The 16,671-nt window shown below is 45.6% G+C and overlaps 2 protein-coding genes and 2 non-coding genes across 5 annotated transcripts; 3 read left to right on the forward strand and 1 right to left on the reverse strand.

The window, feature by feature from the left end:
• The first annotated feature begins 1,623 nt into the window (after positions 1-1,623).
• TRNAV-AAC (transfer RNA valine (anticodon AAC)) lies at positions 1,624-1,697 on the forward strand. The gene has a single exon. It is a non-coding gene; the product is annotated as a tRNA-Val (tRNA).
• A 586-nt stretch (positions 1,698-2,283) lies between these two features.
• On the forward strand, positions 2,284-5,983 carry LOC123135618 (receptor-like protein EIX1). Its single transcript, XM_044554768.1, has one exon. It carries the CDS (start codon positions 2,803-2,805, stop codon positions 5,695-5,697), a length of 2,895 nt encoding a protein of 964 aa, XP_044410703.1. The 5' UTR covers positions 2,284-2,802; the 3' UTR covers positions 5,698-5,983.
• A 1,537-nt stretch (positions 5,984-7,520) lies between these two features.
• Positions 7,521-9,492, reverse strand: LOC123135619 (uncharacterized). 2 transcript variants are annotated; one of them, XM_044554770.1, is made up of 2 exons: positions 9,108-9,492; positions 7,521-8,503 (listed from the first exon to the last, which is right to left on the reverse strand). In XM_044554770.1, the coding sequence occupies exon 2, from the start codon at positions 8,500-8,502 to the stop codon at positions 7,690-7,692; it is 813 nt and encodes a 270-aa protein (XP_044410705.1). In that variant the 5' UTR covers position 8,503; positions 9,108-9,492; the 3' UTR covers positions 7,521-7,689. The 2 variants fall into 2 exon arrangements, with proteins under 2 accessions (XP_044410705.1, XP_044410704.1); XM_044554769.1 differs by having other exon boundaries at positions 9,129-9,491.
• Positions 9,493-11,512: 2,020 nt separating this feature from the next.
• TRNAV-AAC (transfer RNA valine (anticodon AAC)) lies at positions 11,513-11,586 on the forward strand. The gene has a single exon. It is a non-coding gene; the product is annotated as a tRNA-Val (tRNA).
• The last annotated feature ends 5,085 nt before the right edge of the window (positions 11,587-16,671 follow it).

Genomic DNA, 16,671 nt, shown 5'->3' on the forward strand with positions numbered 1-16,671 from the left:
TTAGCTGAGGTCTGTCCCTTGGCGCTAGCGAGGAGCATCCAAACCAGCTGGCACATTTCCCCCAGACTTCTTGGGAGAAGTTGCAGCTCCAGATCAGGTGTGTTGAAGTCTCCAAATTCCTGATGCACAAGGGGCAGAAGTAGCCGTTGGGCCAACCTCTTCTCTGCAAAGGATCGTTGCACCATAGGCGGTTCAGAAGGAGAAGCCGCATGAACATCTTAAGCTTGTTGGGAGCCTAGACCTTCTAGATGAAACTGTTGAAGTTTGAGTTGGGTTCCTGGAGGCATTGCATCTCGTAAGCTGATTTTGTAGAGTATCTACCGTCACGAGTGAACTTCCAAGTGATTGTATCTTCCTAACCAAGGTCCAGGGCAATGTGTGCCTCGTCGATCAGCCGCCACATGTGCAGGAATGGAGTGGCTTTTTTTTGAGCCAAGATGCTTTGGTTTGTGAAAATTTGTGTGGTGTTTCGGTATGCGAGGAGCTCGTGGCAATAAAAAACTAATTTTGGCTCACAAAAAAGCCATTTTTTCCTAGAGCTCCTTGGATGTTATTTGACCACAAAAATTTACAAGCACCAAGCAGACCCAAGCATGTCGATTGTCACAAATTTTCAAATTTACTCCAGTCAACATGGTCAAACCCCAATCAAGGTACTCAAAATCTGGTTTTGGACCAATCTTATTCGGTTTTGAGACTTGAAGGACCAAATATATATCAAAAACTCTTGAGGGACCAAGCCTATACTTTTGGAAAACTTGAGGGACCAAAAACATACCTTTTTGTAGGCATAAAATTCCCACATAGTTGTCTTACTAAGAACTTCTCGCATATTGGACCGACCATATTGACAAAAGGTCCATCCCTGAACGTAATTGACAAAACTAGCATGGCATTAGGCCCGGCAGCCGACACATGGCACCTGTCGCCCCAGCTGGAGGAGGCAGGGCCTGCTGCCGTAGCCCGTGGCTGCAAGTTGAGCAGAATGGCTCCCAATGCTGATGGTTAACCGAAAACGGAAGAGGTTGGCCCTGCCGCCACATGCAGTGTTGCCACCCTATGGCGTGGAGACTGCCGCCACGCACCGTGGCGGTAATACTGTTGTTGTTGCTTAGGGTTGGACAACACACTGCAGTCCTGTCAGTTGTTGGCACGGTTGGCTTCGCCTTTTGCGCTGAAAGTGCTCCAGCCGACGACATGGATTCCCATGCGACGTTTATTCCCATGCACTCATAATTTGTGCCTATAAAATAAGCCTTCCTTAGCCATTTATTTGTTCATGGCTGGTGACCCTTCTTGTCGTTTTACCCCAACAGTGTCTCACTTTTCTATTGTCAGGTGCGGCAAGAATGCAGAGTGCTAGTAGGGGAGGTGTGCGTTTCGAGAACTAGATAACGCCACGCACGTTGTTGCCGGAAATTTTTGGCAATGAAATTATTAAAAATAAAATTAGAATATCTGAGAGTATTACCGCACCACATTCACCCTAGAAGTAAATGAAAGGTAGATGCACGCATTCAAATTCAATTATTTATTATCGAAAAACAAAAATAAAAATCAATCATGTGAACAATTAGAGCAACTACGCACTAAATAAAATCTAAATAGGAACAATATCAGCATGGTTTTGTGGTGTAGTTGGTTATCATGTCAGTCTAACACACTGAAGGTCTCCGGTTCAAACCCGGGCGAAGCCAATTATAATTTTTGTTCCTTTTTTTTTGTGTGTGTTCTTCTTGTGAACTCTTTCATGTCAGCCGATGGTGTTCCGTTTTGCTGTCAGGTAAGCACGCATGGAAGAGCTGAGAAGGAATCGTCACTCAGAGAAGAGAGACGCTCTGGGGTAGATCTGCGTACGTCTCCACCGGAGAAGAGAGCACGCACGCAGGTTGCCATGTTACTCCTCCCTTCCCTCGTCGGCCCGGCATGGCCCGCGCGACCTGTGCCACCGCGTCGCGATACCAGCGGAGAGGGGGGGCGTTTTCTCCGTCCTCGTCACCGGCGCCAAGGCCGCCAGGTCCTTTCCTTCCTATACATTCCTTTCCCTCGCAGATTCACGCCATACGTCTGAAGATTTGAACTTATTTCAGATCAAACTTAATCTGGACCCTAGATGAATCTGTTAGCTGTGGAGTTCATCATTATTTTATTTTTTTTGCGAATAGTGGAGTTCATCAGTTATTCTATAAGAAGTTAAGAACACACATCAACATCCTACACACAGTACTAGATTATAAAATATTTACATTCAGGATTCCTGGTAACCAGATCATATAGTACATCCTTTTTCCTGTTGCCAGTAACTGCTCTGCTTGATTATATGCAACTCCGATCCACTCTCCAGTTGCTTTAATCAAATACCAAGCCTGACAGCCCACAGGTTATATATATGACGATTGAATCGCAATCAGACGGTGCATATGATTGAATAACCACCACCATAGGTTATATGATTGATTGAATGACGACCAGATCGACAAGGACAAGGCAGGAAACTTTAGGAGCATGCATGAGATTGAGTAACCACCATACATAGGTCCATGCATGAGATATTTCACTACAGACAGTTGCTTTAATTAAACATAATATGCAACTACACTCTCCAGTTGCTTGTATTCAACTCCAAGCCCGAGAGTCCTCCTTGGTGTGCTACCTAAGATGCCAAAATGAACACGGCAGGAAACTTCATGAGCTTGCATATATACCATTGAATAACCACCGTAGGTGACACCAAGAGGCGGATTACATATATATCATGCATACCATGGGGCATCCTACACCAACAAGAGCACATACATACTCATGGCAAAATCACCCATGGACACGCTTCAACTCTCCTGCATCCAAGTAGCCATAGCTTTGCTCTTGTTCACTCAAGCCAAGAGCACCACAGAGGGCACATCTGCCCTGCTTCCAAACGAAGCGATCCCCAGCTGTGTTGCCGGTGAGAGGTCTGCCCTTCTCGCCTTCAGGGCAGGTCTCTCGGACCCGGCCAACCTCCTTTCGTCATGGAAGGGCGACGACTGCTGCCGGTGGAAGGGCGTCTATTGCAGCAACAGAACCAGCCATGTTGTCAAGCTCGATCTCCAAGGCAGCGGTTACATAATCGACGCTGACAGTAGGAGGGTGCTAGCAGGCAACATAAGCTCCTCGTTGCTTGGTTTACGACATCTGCGGCATCTCGACCTCAGCTCCAATGAATTCGACAAGATGCAAATACCGGAGTTCATTGGTTCTCTCCATAAGTTGAGATATCTTGACCTATCAATGTCAATGTTCATCGGAAGGGTACCACCGCAGCTCGGTAATCTCTCCAACTTACAGTACTTAAATCTCGCGTACAACTCGGATGGCATATACTCCACTGATATCACCTGGTTGTCACGGTTAACATCCATTGAGCACCTGGACATGACCTGGGTGAACCTCAGCACAATTGTCCACTGGCTTCCGGTGGTGAACATGCTTCCAACTCTGAAATTTCTTCGTCTTAACTCTTGCCAGCTTACAACTAGCCCTGATTCTCTTCAGCTCTCAAATCTGACATCTCTTGAAACACTCTTGCTTGCGGGCAACCAGTTCAATAAGCGTAGCACACCCAACTGGTTTTGGGATTTAACTAGCCTCAAGCATCTATATATCACGGGTTGTGGTTTCTATGGCCCGTTTCCAGACGAGATAGGTAATATGACCTCCATGGTGGGACTTCATTTATCAGAAAACAGCCTTGTGGGCATGATACCATCCACTATGAAGAATCTATGTAATCTGGAGGAATTATATTCTTATAAGAGCAATATCAGTGGGAGTATAACAGAATTACTCCATCGATTACCCAATTGTTCAAGGAATAAACTACAGCAGTTATATCTATCGGGCAACAATCTGACTGGAAGCCTGCCAACTGCACCAGTACAAGCATTAAGCAACCTGAGCTGGCTGGCTCTCGATGATAACAAACTCACTGGTCATCTGCCACTGTGGATAGGAGAGCTCACGACGCTGACAATATTGGACCTTAACTCCAATAACCTAGATGGGGTCATACATGAAGGCCATTTATCGCGTCTAGATATGTTAGACAGTTTGATCTTGTCACACAACTCCATAACCATCAAAGTGAGTCCAACATGGGTTCCTCCTTTCAGTCTAAGAATGCTTCACCTTCGGTCCTGCCAGCTAGGGCCTACATTTCCAATGTGGCTTAGATGGCAAACACACTTATCGAATCTTGATATATCAAACACAAGCATAAATGACATGGTACCAAGTTGGTTTTGGATGGCAGCTTCCTCAGCAGAGTTTCTCAATATCCGAAATAATCGGATTTCAGGGGTCCTCCCATCAACAATGGAATTTATGAGAGGAGTCAAAATGGACTTCAGTTCTAACCAGCTTGATGGTCCAATACCGAAGCTTCCCATCAATCTAACTAGCTTTGATCTCAGTGGGAACAGAGTAATTGGACCACTGCCATCAGACTTTGGAGCGCCACTGCTTGAAAAACTTGTTCTATACGACAACATGATCTCTGGCGCCATTCCATCTTCTTTGTGCAAGTTGCAATCACTGCAGCTGCTAGATCTGTCAAGAAATAATCTCAATGGGTCAATAACCGATTGCCTAGTCAACGAATCCAGCACAAACATGACAGGCCTGAGTATTGCCAATCTAAGCTTAAGAAACAACAACCTCTCGGGTGAATTTCCTTCACTACTCCAGAAATGCCCAAGACTCATCTTTCTTGATCTCGGACATAATCAGTTCTCTGGGACTTTACCAGCATGGATTGGGGAGAAGCTATTGTCTCTATCATTCTTACGACTGAGATCCAATATGTTTTATGGTCCCATTCCAGTCGAGCTTTCAAAACTTGTCAATCTTCAATATTTGGACCTTGCCTACAACAATATATCGGGGAGCATACCGAGATCCATTTTCAGTCCCACAGGCATGGCACAAACAAGAGACAAAACTGATTATCTTCAGTATGCCTCTAGTTCTGAATTTGGTGTTGGTCAAAATCAGCTAGTTGACTACACTGTGAATTTCACGGTACTCACAAAAGGTCAAGAGAGATTATATACAGGAGAAATCATATATATGGTGAATCTTGATTTATCCTTTAATAGTCTTATGGGAGAGATCCCTGAAGAAATCAGCGCTCTTGTACAACTGAAGAACCTGAACCTATCATCGAACAACTTCAACGGCAAAATTCCTGAGAATATTGGCGCTTTAATGCAAGTGGAGTCACTTGACCTATCACAAAATGAGTTGTCTGGTGAGATCCCTTCAAGCTTGTCGGCTCTCACATCATTGAGTCGCCTGAACCTGTCCTTCAACAATCTGGGAGGAAAGATACCGGCTGGAAATCAACTGCAAACACTTGAAGACCAGGCATCTATTTATATTGGCAACGCGGGCCTCTGCGGCCCCCCTCTCTCGCGGAAATGTTCACAGCCGGAGCCAATTCCAGGAGAAAGCTATCGAGATGCAAGTGATGGTGACGTGGTTTCATTTTTCGTCGCCACTGGTTCCGGATATGTGATGGGTCTGTGGGTGGTCTTCTGCACCTTCTTGTTCAAGAGAAGATGGAGAGTCTCATGGTACTCGCTCTGCGACAACCTGTACAATCGGGTCTATGTGCAAGTGGCTGTTACCTGGGCTTCCTTGCGAGGTAAACTTAATGGGTAGAAGCTGAGAATAGATCAACAGCACTGGTTCTTTCTTTGCTCTCATGTAATTTGACAAATACTCTGGAGATTTATCATGTATCAATCGATGTTCAAGCGTATTGTGCTAGAACTAGTCAGGATATGTATGCATTCAAGGTGCATGCCATCATCCGGGATTGGAATGCTGTTTTTTGTACTGCATTATAACCAGCATATGTTGGTTCTTGGTTTGCTGTGGACATGTAATTTAATACCCTGGAGATTTATCATGAATGTTCAATTGTGTTGTGCCGGAACTAGTGACAGATATGTATGTATTCATGGTGACGCCATCGACTGAGGTTGGTATATATGATATGATGTGTTTTGTATGGTTAACTTGTTGCAAAGTTGTTGCTGGTATGGTGTCTATCGTCTCTACACTTGCCTGCGACAAGCATATTATATTACAGAGATTGGTATATATGATGTTTTTCATATTGTGCTAGAACCAGCACTGGTGGTTCTTGGTTGCTCTGGACATATAATTTGATATGATCTGGACATAGAAAGTACTAATTGATATAATCCAAATCAACAACAACAACAACAACAACAACAACAACAACAACAACAACAACAACAACAACAAAGCCTTTAGTCCCAAACAAGTTGGGATAGGCTAGAGGTGAAACCCATAAGATCTCGCAACCAACTCATGGCTCTGGCACATGGATAGCAAGCTTCCATGCACCCCTGTCCATAGCTAGCTCTTTGTCGATACTCCAATTCTTCAGGTCTCTCTTAATGGACTCATCTCATGTCAAATTCGGTCGACCCCGCCCTCTCTTGACATTCTCCGCACGCTTTAGCCATCCAAATTATGATCTGAAATTAAAAGGACTGTTCAGAATCTACCGTGGGTGTTTCACAGTACAAATTGACCATCAACCACTATCTCACCTGAAGAATAAACTGATTGTCTGATCGCTAACCCCACTAGGAATCTCTGGTTCGAACCCGGGCGAAGCCATTTAATCAAAAAAAAAATCCATTTTTTGTGTGTGTTCTTCTCTGAACATGTCAGCCAAGCTCCTTTCCTGAAGTTTAATCCTATCAGTTCATCACCGTTGTATCATACCATCTTCTTAAGAGCAACTCAACGCAGTTTGGAACTGCATAGATAGCTGCAGATAAACTGTACTATGTCATGGTGTTCTGTTTTCCTGTCAGGTAGTAAGCATGGAAGAGCTGAGAAGGAATCATCATTCAGAGAAGAGAGGTGCGCGCACAGACTAGATCTCCGTCTCCACCAGTAGCACACACGCAGGCGATTCACCACGCCGATTGCCATGGTTCAGTCACTCCAAATGCCAAAAAATGGTGTTGATACCGTCTCAGGAAGCAAGGTGTTTGTTGCTGATACGTCTCTTGTAGATTCGTACACACTTCACAAGACCTAACTGGGGCGAATCGTTCTCTGAACTCACAAGAACTCTCGCATAGGTGAGATAAATTCGCTGAACACCTTGTGATGGACAAATTCAAACATCAGAACTCACAAGAACACTCTGTAGTGCAAGCAATAGTTAACATGTACATGAATCTACAGGTGTTTTCCATCTATTGTGGATCTCCAGCACTAGTGAAACAACTCAAGGATCTTTCAAAAGAATTCAGCCAGACGAACGCAACTAGGTTCCATTTCCACAAGGAGAAGTTGCAGGGCTGTTCCAGAAGAAATTTTAAACAGCTTGCAGATGCAGTTGCACAGGAAAAGAAATTAACCCACAACTAGGTTCCATTTCCACAAGGAGAACTTCTAAAGACTGTACCAGAAGAATTTTAAACAGCATGCAGATATACTTGTCTAAGAGAAGAAATTGATATGACAGCAGTCGCATAGTAAACATAGATTTAAAAGTACGCTGGGTTGGGTTGTACAAAGTACATTGAAAGCTAGCGTCGCAAGCATACATAGACTGGAATATTTAGAGATACCTACTAGATATTGGAACAGTGACATTGATTATTAGAATGACTGGCTTCCAGGTGGTGGCCCTCGCAGAAGCATGCTTTCTCTCTTCAGTTTTTCTGCCCTGACAGTCTCTAATTTGCGCCTATCAATACTCTTCTCTCCAGGTTCTTTTGGAGGTCTGCCTCTCTTTTTAGGTTGAATATCACCTGTTGTTTTGGGCACAGGTTGAATATCACCTGATGTACTTCTATCCTTTCGAGGCCTGCCCCTTTTCTTAGGTTGATCACTAGGTTTCAGACATACTAGAGCATTTTCTCCTGCTGATGCTGACGCCTGAAGCCACCCTGGTAGTGGTGGGTTGTTTGACTGTTGGCCATGTACCGCTCTGACCACCATCTGATTGCTAGCAACATAAGTTCTGTAGTCGGGAGCAAGATTCTGATGTCTGAATTTGTCCATCACAAGTGTGTTGAGTGGAATGGTTATGTCCAACGGTAGCAGGATCTCCTCCAGTTCGTGCCACTCAAGATCTTCCTGGTCTCCGTCTTCATAGACAACGGTGTACCAATTGTTTACACTGTCATACCAGACAACGTTCCCTGCATAGTACTTGTCTCCAAACCACTTCCTCACTTTCCGCTCTACTAGCCATTCACCAAAGCGGTGATCAACTCGAGACCGCGGAGCATCTCTTACTGCAAGTTGTGAACCAGATGCGAAATCAGGAGGAAAGTTTGGGACACCATTGATAACGATGGCAGGCTCTCTGGGTACTTGAACAACAGGTGCAGCGTCTGACTCTTGCATGTCCTTCCTCCCCTCCATGACCTGATATTGCATCACTTCCTTGGATTTAGCTAGAAACATCCTGGAGGAGAAAGAAAATGGTGTCATCCACAAAATGGGTCATTGTAAGCAAGAAAACTCAAAGAACAAGCAAGCATAAATCAAACAGTTTCACAGATACAATGCAGTATTTTGATGAGTCAGGCATGTCAAAAAATAAGAGATAGCAACCAACGCTTGTACTCCCTCTGTCTCAGTGTCAAAAAACATCTTATATTTTGAGACTGAGGGAGTAATTTAGGAAGCACTGCACATCACATTCGCATCAGTACTGATACTTGTGTCTCTACTTTCATTTAGGGAACACTTGGATATTAACCAGTTACAGATGCATTTCTGTACTTCACGTATGCGCCAGACTGCTGTATTAGTGCGATGTGTACAATGTACTAGTGTATCAAACGACAAAAACTCCAATAAGCACTATCTACAAACAACAGAGCAATGCACACTATCTCCACAAATATCAGCTGCCAAGTAAAATGCCCACTGTGTACACATGCTTCAATTGAAAAATTGACAAATTTCCGAGAACAGCAGCCACTAGCATCAGCACAACCACCAATCCATAACACAAGCAGCAGCACAACACCAGTAGCTTAAGCGGCAGCAGCTAGCGCACGCACGAGAGTGGAAGAGGAGCTCACTGTCCGGCGACGAGGCAGATGCAGATCCGCGGCGGCCGGCGTCGGAGAGGAGGCACAGTCGGGTCGTTGTCGAGGAGGGGGCGTCTAGGAGGGCGGTGGCGAGGAGGGCATCGTCGAGGAAGATGGAGGGCGTCGGCGTCCCGCCTGGATGCTCTGCACCACGGGGGAGGTGGCGCGGCGTCCGGCGGAGGATGCGTGCACTACGGAGGAAGCGAGGGGGCCGCGACGGCGGGATCCGGGGGAGCGGCGACCGGCAACCGGCGGCTTGTGGCGGCGCTGGTGGGATTTGGGAACCGCTAGCACGCGCAAGCAAGAGGGAAATGAGTTTTTTTTTCTTGAAGAAGAAAGGAGTCGGATGGGGAAATGGGGATGGGTTTATTTATTTTTCGCCAATACGCAATCATTGCATTGATACATGAAAACACATGACACGGACGCAAGGGGCGTGAACAATGAAGAACACGGCTAAACTCGTCAACTGAAGAAGCAATCCAATCAACAACTAGACGACCAAAACTCCGAAACCAGCACTGAGGATGCCACGAGCAACCAAGACAACGCCTTCATGAAGAAGAATAGTGACACCTAGACACCATCGTCATCTGATCCGAAAACCCGGACCTGGAGTTTCCCCTAATGCTCGAAGAGGGCACATAAAACGGCCATGGCAGCGCCTTCAAGAAGGAGACGACAGCCGCGGGTGTCACTGCTACTAGCATAAGATGTAGGGTTTAGCCCTGGACAATTCCAAGTTGGTGGAACATTGTCGAAGAGGTGGTCGTCGGGCACATGCCGGAGCTGCGACTGCGGGAAGGGGAACCACGCACGACGCTGAAGGAGGCACCGGGCATCGCCGGACGTGAGAACTCCGAAGGAGGGGGAGGATGTGTGGCTGCGCGGAATGAGAGGCGGCGGGGATGGGACGGTGACCGTAGCCCCGGATAAGCCAAGATCTGGAAGGAGGCACAGGTCCGGGCCACGGGGACCAGGGCAGCATGAGTGCCGATGGGCTAAAGGAGATGGAAGGGGACACAACTCCGGAACGTGCCAGAGACGTAGATGCACCGGGATGGACGGCCAACCAAGGCACCCGCTGGGTGGTGGTGGTGCAGAGAGGTCGAGGAGCCAACGAGCCAAAAGAGCCATCGAGCCGAAAAGAGCGCATCTCCCGAGGCTCGTCCAATCCGAAGCCGCACCGGCCGACCGTGAACGCATGAAATGGATACAGGTCCATGCCCATCGGGCTGAAGACGCCCCTGGGAGGGGATGGTGGTGGTGGTGGTGGTCGTCGAAGTGGTCTCGCACGCAGCCAAACTCCCAACCGGTCCAAAAGGCAACCACCGACGGGAACAACCGCATCCAACAGCCTCCATGGACGCCTCGCGAAGAGGCAGCCCTGAAGCTCAAGTAAAGGGTGGGTGGGGGACGGGAGGGGGTGGAGCCGCAGCTAGCAGGGCTCAACCGGCCACCATGGCTGGCCGGACGGAGCATTGCAATCAGCTGGAAAAGGGCGTCCAAATCGCATCCGGGGCGGACAGTTAGCCACCACAGGGGAAGTTCGGCCGAGGCAGGCCACCCACTCCGCCAGGAAGCCGGGGGAGGCAGCCTCTGCCGCTGCCAAACCAGATCTGGGGGGGGGGGGGGGAAGGAAAGACAGCCCCGCCGCGCCATCCCAAGGCCGCCGTGGTTTCATCGGCCAGCCCTCCGGCAGCAGCAACGCGGGGCAGGTGGAGGATGGGTGCCGGCCGCCGGCGTCTAGGGTTTCCCCTGAGTCGCCCGACTCGGGCGATGCGGGGGTCAAGGGCGGGCAGGGTATTTATTTTGCCATTTTCATTAATAATCAATAAATAAACAAGAAATTATTAGGTTAATTAGCAGAAAATTGGGCTAAAACCAACACGATTCAACCCACACACAGTGCACAACATCGACCAACTGGTCACCTGACGTGCAGAGTAGCAAAAAAAAAAAGCAACCATCGAAGAGGCCGCAAGCACATCATCATCATTGTTTGCCCGTGAACAAACGAACCCAGTCGTAGTCTTCCTCAACAAACCACGCTGGTAAGATACCCCTAAGCACCGGTTTTTCAGTCGTGGTCAGCTCCGAAACGATGCCCCCAAAGGGGAAGAAAGACACGAAGACGCCTCCATCACCCGATCAAGAATTTGAGGTTTACCTCGGGAGACAAGGCCGTAGGGAGAAGGATGAGCACACCTCCATGACAGAAGCTTTCAACAAAGATTGCGACACTTGTGACCATCAGGCACTTTCTGACGTGAAGAATACCGATGCTGTAAATAAATTGATCAAGTGCCTGACAGGAAGCTCCAGCGTGAACGCTCCGAACAAAATGGTTCTAAATCGAAATTAGAACAGAAAATGGTTTCGTGGTGTAGTTGGTTATCACGTCAGTCTAACACACTGAAGGTCTCCGGTTCGAACCCGGGCGAAGCCATCGTTTTGTGGTGTGTCTTTTTTTCTTAACCTTTTCATGTCAGCCGGGAGCTCCTTCAGTAGTGTTTTCTTGTAGTTTTAATTAATTCTCTGAACTCGCACTAGAAGGATCACCGGCCGGCCTGTTCTTTTCCTTCCCCCTTTTTTCATCTTCTTTTTCAACCAACCCTTCTTTCATCTTCTTTTTCAACCAAAACTGTATGTCATGCTGTTCTGTTTTCCTTGTCAGGTAAATATGGATGGGTTGACAAGGAATCGTTCAGAGACGAGAGACACCAACCGGGTACAGAGCAAGTAGATCTCCATGTCCACCTGTACCACGCAGATTGCTTTGCTCCTCCTCCCTTTCCTCGTGGCGATTAGCCTCCTCTGCTCGCTCCGACACGGCCTACCTTGCAGCATCTATGAATGAAGAAGCCGACGACGGTCAGCGGTGACTGTCGTAAAGACACAAAACCGCTCCGTGAAACTTGCTACTGTATTTGTGGTCGTCGTAGAAGACATAACTGCTTCTGAGCGCACGACACAATGGTTTACATGTGCTAGATGATACCTTGCGAACTCAAAACGCAGCTCGTGCTCAAAGTTGAACCGGCCAAACAGAAGCGCGGATCCAATGTCGAATTCCGAAAATTACAACCAGGCTAGACATGGGTAGAAATTCTGTTTGCAAATACAGAATGACTCCGTGTCTCGGTAGATTCATTCGTCAAACAAGTTGATGGCGGCTAGACCGCAAAATGCTAGATGCCTATCATGGCCGTTGGGGAGCGGTGGCACGCCAGGGCAGCACACCGTGCCTTACTTGATCTTTGGTGTCTGCTACGCTTTGGCATCCTGATGTCTCCTATTCTGAAGTTCTCTACATTTCTACTAGTAAGTAGCACATGCTTTGCATGCTTAGAATCGGTCTCATCTCAAATTTAAATTTCGGCAAATTTCAAAACTTTAGTGTTGATTATCACAATGTTGCAAAATTATATAATTTCCAATATAGTAAGCAATATATTTCCATAAAAAGTTTATATCCATATGTTATCCATAAAAAAGCTCCCTATAATCACGCCATGAAATCTTCCAACCACCTTTATCTGTTGGCTACTTCTCACGCCATTCCCTGGATCCATATCTTGCACTAAAAAATCGCTTCCATTCCTCCATTAAAAACACTCAAAAGACACAACCTCCCTGTCAACGCTATTATCGCGCGCGCTGCCGGCCCTCACGGTCTGGATGCCAGTGCGTATGCCATGAGATGTACGGTTGGCCCGGCCAGCTACGCACACGGATGGACTGGGCAGCGGCAGTAAGTAGGTGAACTTTTCCTGCATGGCCGCATGGTAATCTGTCGATGGTTCTGGAATACAACAGTATCTTCGCTGGCACTGTAGCGTGTACTGTAGATGCGAATCCCAGCATTTTTAACCATTGGATGGACTTTATCAACGGCTAAGGTTGATTCCTGGCCATCAAGTTTAAAAGTTTGCAACTGGTACACTATATAGTACTCCCTCCGTTCCGAATTACTTGTCTTGAATTTGTCTAGATACGGATGTATCTAGCAAGATACATCCGTATCTAGACAAATCCAAGACAAGTAATTCAGAACGGAGGGAGTAGTATAGAAATGCGCATACATATGCATGTACGTTGCTACTACTTGCTAGCTAGCCTGCACTACCTTCGTCCATTTCACTAGCTTGTTTTCTGCCAACAAGTCACAAGTTTTTATAGGAGACAAGACTAGTGAAACACTTGAAACAAAGAGCGAGCTTTCTCCATCAATCGCAAAGATCCAAAAATTGATTAGCGTGTCCTATGCATTGTGGTTGGTCGAGAGCCTTTATCTACATGGAAACCGTTCTAGGACATATTATTTTCTAGAAGATATTCACAAATAAATTATTGTCCACATAGAGGCCATTTCATTCATATGTGATGCTTTTGCGCAATCCTTAGCGATCATTTTAAAATTTGGTGAGCCAGCTCAACTCATTATTTTCCATGTTCATACTGTAGTAAATTAAATAACTAGCACTATTCCCAAAGAAGAACTAACTAGAACTCGGATATGGATGGAAAGCAATGTATGGTACATGTATATGCCATCATGGGTAGATAGGTGATCAAATAAATGATCATATGTTTGTCTCCTTGCTAAAAAAAGACTACGAATTAATTCAAACATTAGTTGGGTATGTTCTAATTTTTGGGACATTAGACAATAAAAAAAGCTAATCATTGTAGGCATAAAATTCCCATCTACTTGTCTTATTAAGAATTTTGGCATATTGAACCACCTGCGTGTTCGTATTGACAAAAAGGACCACCCCTGAACGTAATTGACAAAACTACCTGGCATTAGGCCCGACAGCCAATGCATGGCACCTGTCGCCACAACTGGAGGTGGTAGGGCCTGCCGCCATAGCATGTGGCAGCAAGTTGAGCAGAACAGCTCCCAGCGTTAATGGGGAACCGAAAACGGAAGAGATGGGCCCTGCCGCCACATGCTATGGCGACACCCTATGATGTGGCGACAATACTGTTGAGGTTGCTCGGGATTGGACAGTGCATTGCAGTCTTGTTAGTTGTTGGAAGGATTGGCGTCGCCTTTTCTGTCGAAAATGCTCCAGCCAACGACATGGATTGGTTCCCATGTGATGCTGATTCCCATGCATGTTGAATCTCTCTTCATCATTCCCGCTCAATTTTTCTACCATCGCACTCATAATCTAAGCCTATAAAATTAGCCATCGAACCGCTCTTCACCCTTCATCGAGAAACTGTCCTTACCCATTTCTTTGTTCATGTTTGGTGATCCTTCCTGTCGTTTTACTCCAACGATGTCTCATTAGCTTTTGTCAGGTGCGGCAAGAATGCCGAGTGTTAGTAGGGGAGGTGTGCATTTTGAAGAACTAGATAACCCCGCACGTTGTTACGGAATTTTTCAGCAATGAACTTACTAAAAATAAAATTACAATATATGAGAGTATTACCGCACCACATTCAGCCTAGGAGTAAATGAAAGGCCGATGCATGAATTCACGTTCAATTATTTATTTTCCCGCAAAAAATATTCAATTATTTATTATTGAAAAAATCAATCATGTGAACCATTTTCATGTGCTTGATGATGTGGAGGGCTTGCATGTGGTGGAAATGGAAACAAATGAAAAGTTGAATGATTGCATGGCGCTTTATGATGTGGAGGGGGTGTGTGTGGTGGAAAGTAGAAAGTTAAAGGTTTATTGGTTGCATGCACTTGATGATATAGATGACTTTCATGTGCATTTAATGGGAGATGGTATATGTGGGACTTAGTAGTGTTTTACCTACATAGACATGCTGCTAGCTTGATCTATTATATTGATATTGAAGGAAGTAAAAACTGAGATGTTAAAACAAAACTAGGTCTTGATTTTGCCATGGTCTTATTACATGGCCATTTTTCTGTGACCATGCATGTTTTTTAAAATGTTAGAGATCATTTCTAATTACATGCCCAATTTTAGGTATTTTTTGGTTTTTTCTCATATTTTTAGAGAATATAACTTAATGCATAGTTAACATTGTGTAATATGGATCGCACGCTGCTAGATCTAGACTTAGTAGCGTTTCACTTCCTGTCACACGCTACTAACTAGATTTTTATACATATTGTCTCACTATTAGTATATCATATTGAAATTATTTCTATCTACAGGATCGATATATAACATACATATATGAAGAAGTACTGCTTTAATATCTGGAGTACATGCATAATACATATTAATTCGGAAAGAACTAGTTTTTGGTAGGTTCAAGAACTAAAAGCAATACATAACTGGCCATTGCTACTCTCGATAATGCCTAAGCGGAAAACATCACCAGTGCAATGGATGCCACCAGAAGAAATCTTGCAACTGATCCAGCAGGGAGTACGAAACAAATCATCACAACAATGAGGAGTGCATATCGAAGCTTCTTAAAGTTTTCTATCTTGGCTTGGATCTTGTTTTTTTGGGTGTGCATAACATTCATTTGTATTCGTTGCTGATCCATCTTTACTTGCTTCTCATGTGCGTCCGTCAAAGAATCATCCAACCGGATCCACCAGACGGCGTGCTGTTGTGACGCGATGATACGCCCGACACATCCAACAACAATGGAGAGCTCATGGTGGGCACCCCATGTTGAGAGAAGAAAAGTACGAGGGGAAGATCAAGGAAAAATAGATCTATTAATGAAAATGTGGGGGTGGGTTAGATGTAGTAGTGATGTATGTAGATTTGGGGGAGAAAGAAGTAAAGAAAGAAAGGGGTGAATATCAGAATGAAGGGGGGTGAGGGAAGAAGAGAGAGTGGAAGGACGGAAGAATGGGTGGTCCAGCGTGTAGGGCAAGCGAACACTATTAGTTTGTACTCCCTCCGTCCCAAAATTCTTGTCTTACATTTATCTAGATACGGATGTACCTAATACTAAAACGTGACTTGATACATCCGTATTTGGACAAATTCAAGACAAGAATTTTGGGACGGAGGGAGTACCAATTAGCAGCGTTCAGGCCAAGTAAACGCCGCTAATTTATAAGGCCCACATGTATGTCAGTGCTCAGTCTGTCAGACATCCAAGTAGCAGCGTTTCGTAAAACAGCACACACTGCTACAAAGAGTGACACTGGCAGCCTGCACGTTTCTACTCCCTCCGTTCCGAATTACTTGTCTTAGATTTATTTAGATACAGATGTATCTAACACTAAAATGAGTCTAGATACATCTGTATCTAGACAAATTCAAGACAAGTAATTTGGAACGGAGGGAGTAGTAATTTGTGGCACAACGGCTAGTTTCAGGCACCAATCTTGCAGCGTTCTATTTTTCCGAATATCGCTACTGTCTTCATGTTTGCAGATAGTTAGTGAAGTTAGTGAAGTTAGTTGTTCCGTCCTATAATGGTGGACGAAATGTGAATCGGAGACTTAATCCTGATATACCTCAGAATGATACATATGCATGTACAAAATACCAAATGCCTATCATGGCTGTTGGGGAGCGGTGGCACGCCACAGCAGCACACCGCGCCTTACTGGATCTTCCGTTTGAGC

The sequence above is a fragment of the Triticum aestivum genome, chromosome 6B, assembly GCF_018294505.1.
Source record: "Triticum aestivum cultivar Chinese Spring chromosome 6B, IWGSC CS RefSeq v2.1, whole genome shotgun sequence".
In the NCBI taxonomy this organism is placed as follows: domain Eukaryota; kingdom Viridiplantae; phylum Streptophyta; class Magnoliopsida; order Poales; family Poaceae; genus Triticum; species Triticum aestivum.

Coding starts and splice junctions, on each gene's coding strand:
- LOC123135618 (XM_044554768.1), top strand. CDS start 2,803: ATGGCAAAATCACCCATGGACACGCTTCAACTCTCCTGCATCCAAGTA.
- LOC123135619 (XM_044554770.1), bottom strand. CDS start 8,502: ATGTTTCTAGCTAAATCCAAGGAAGTGATGCAATATCAGGTCATGGAG.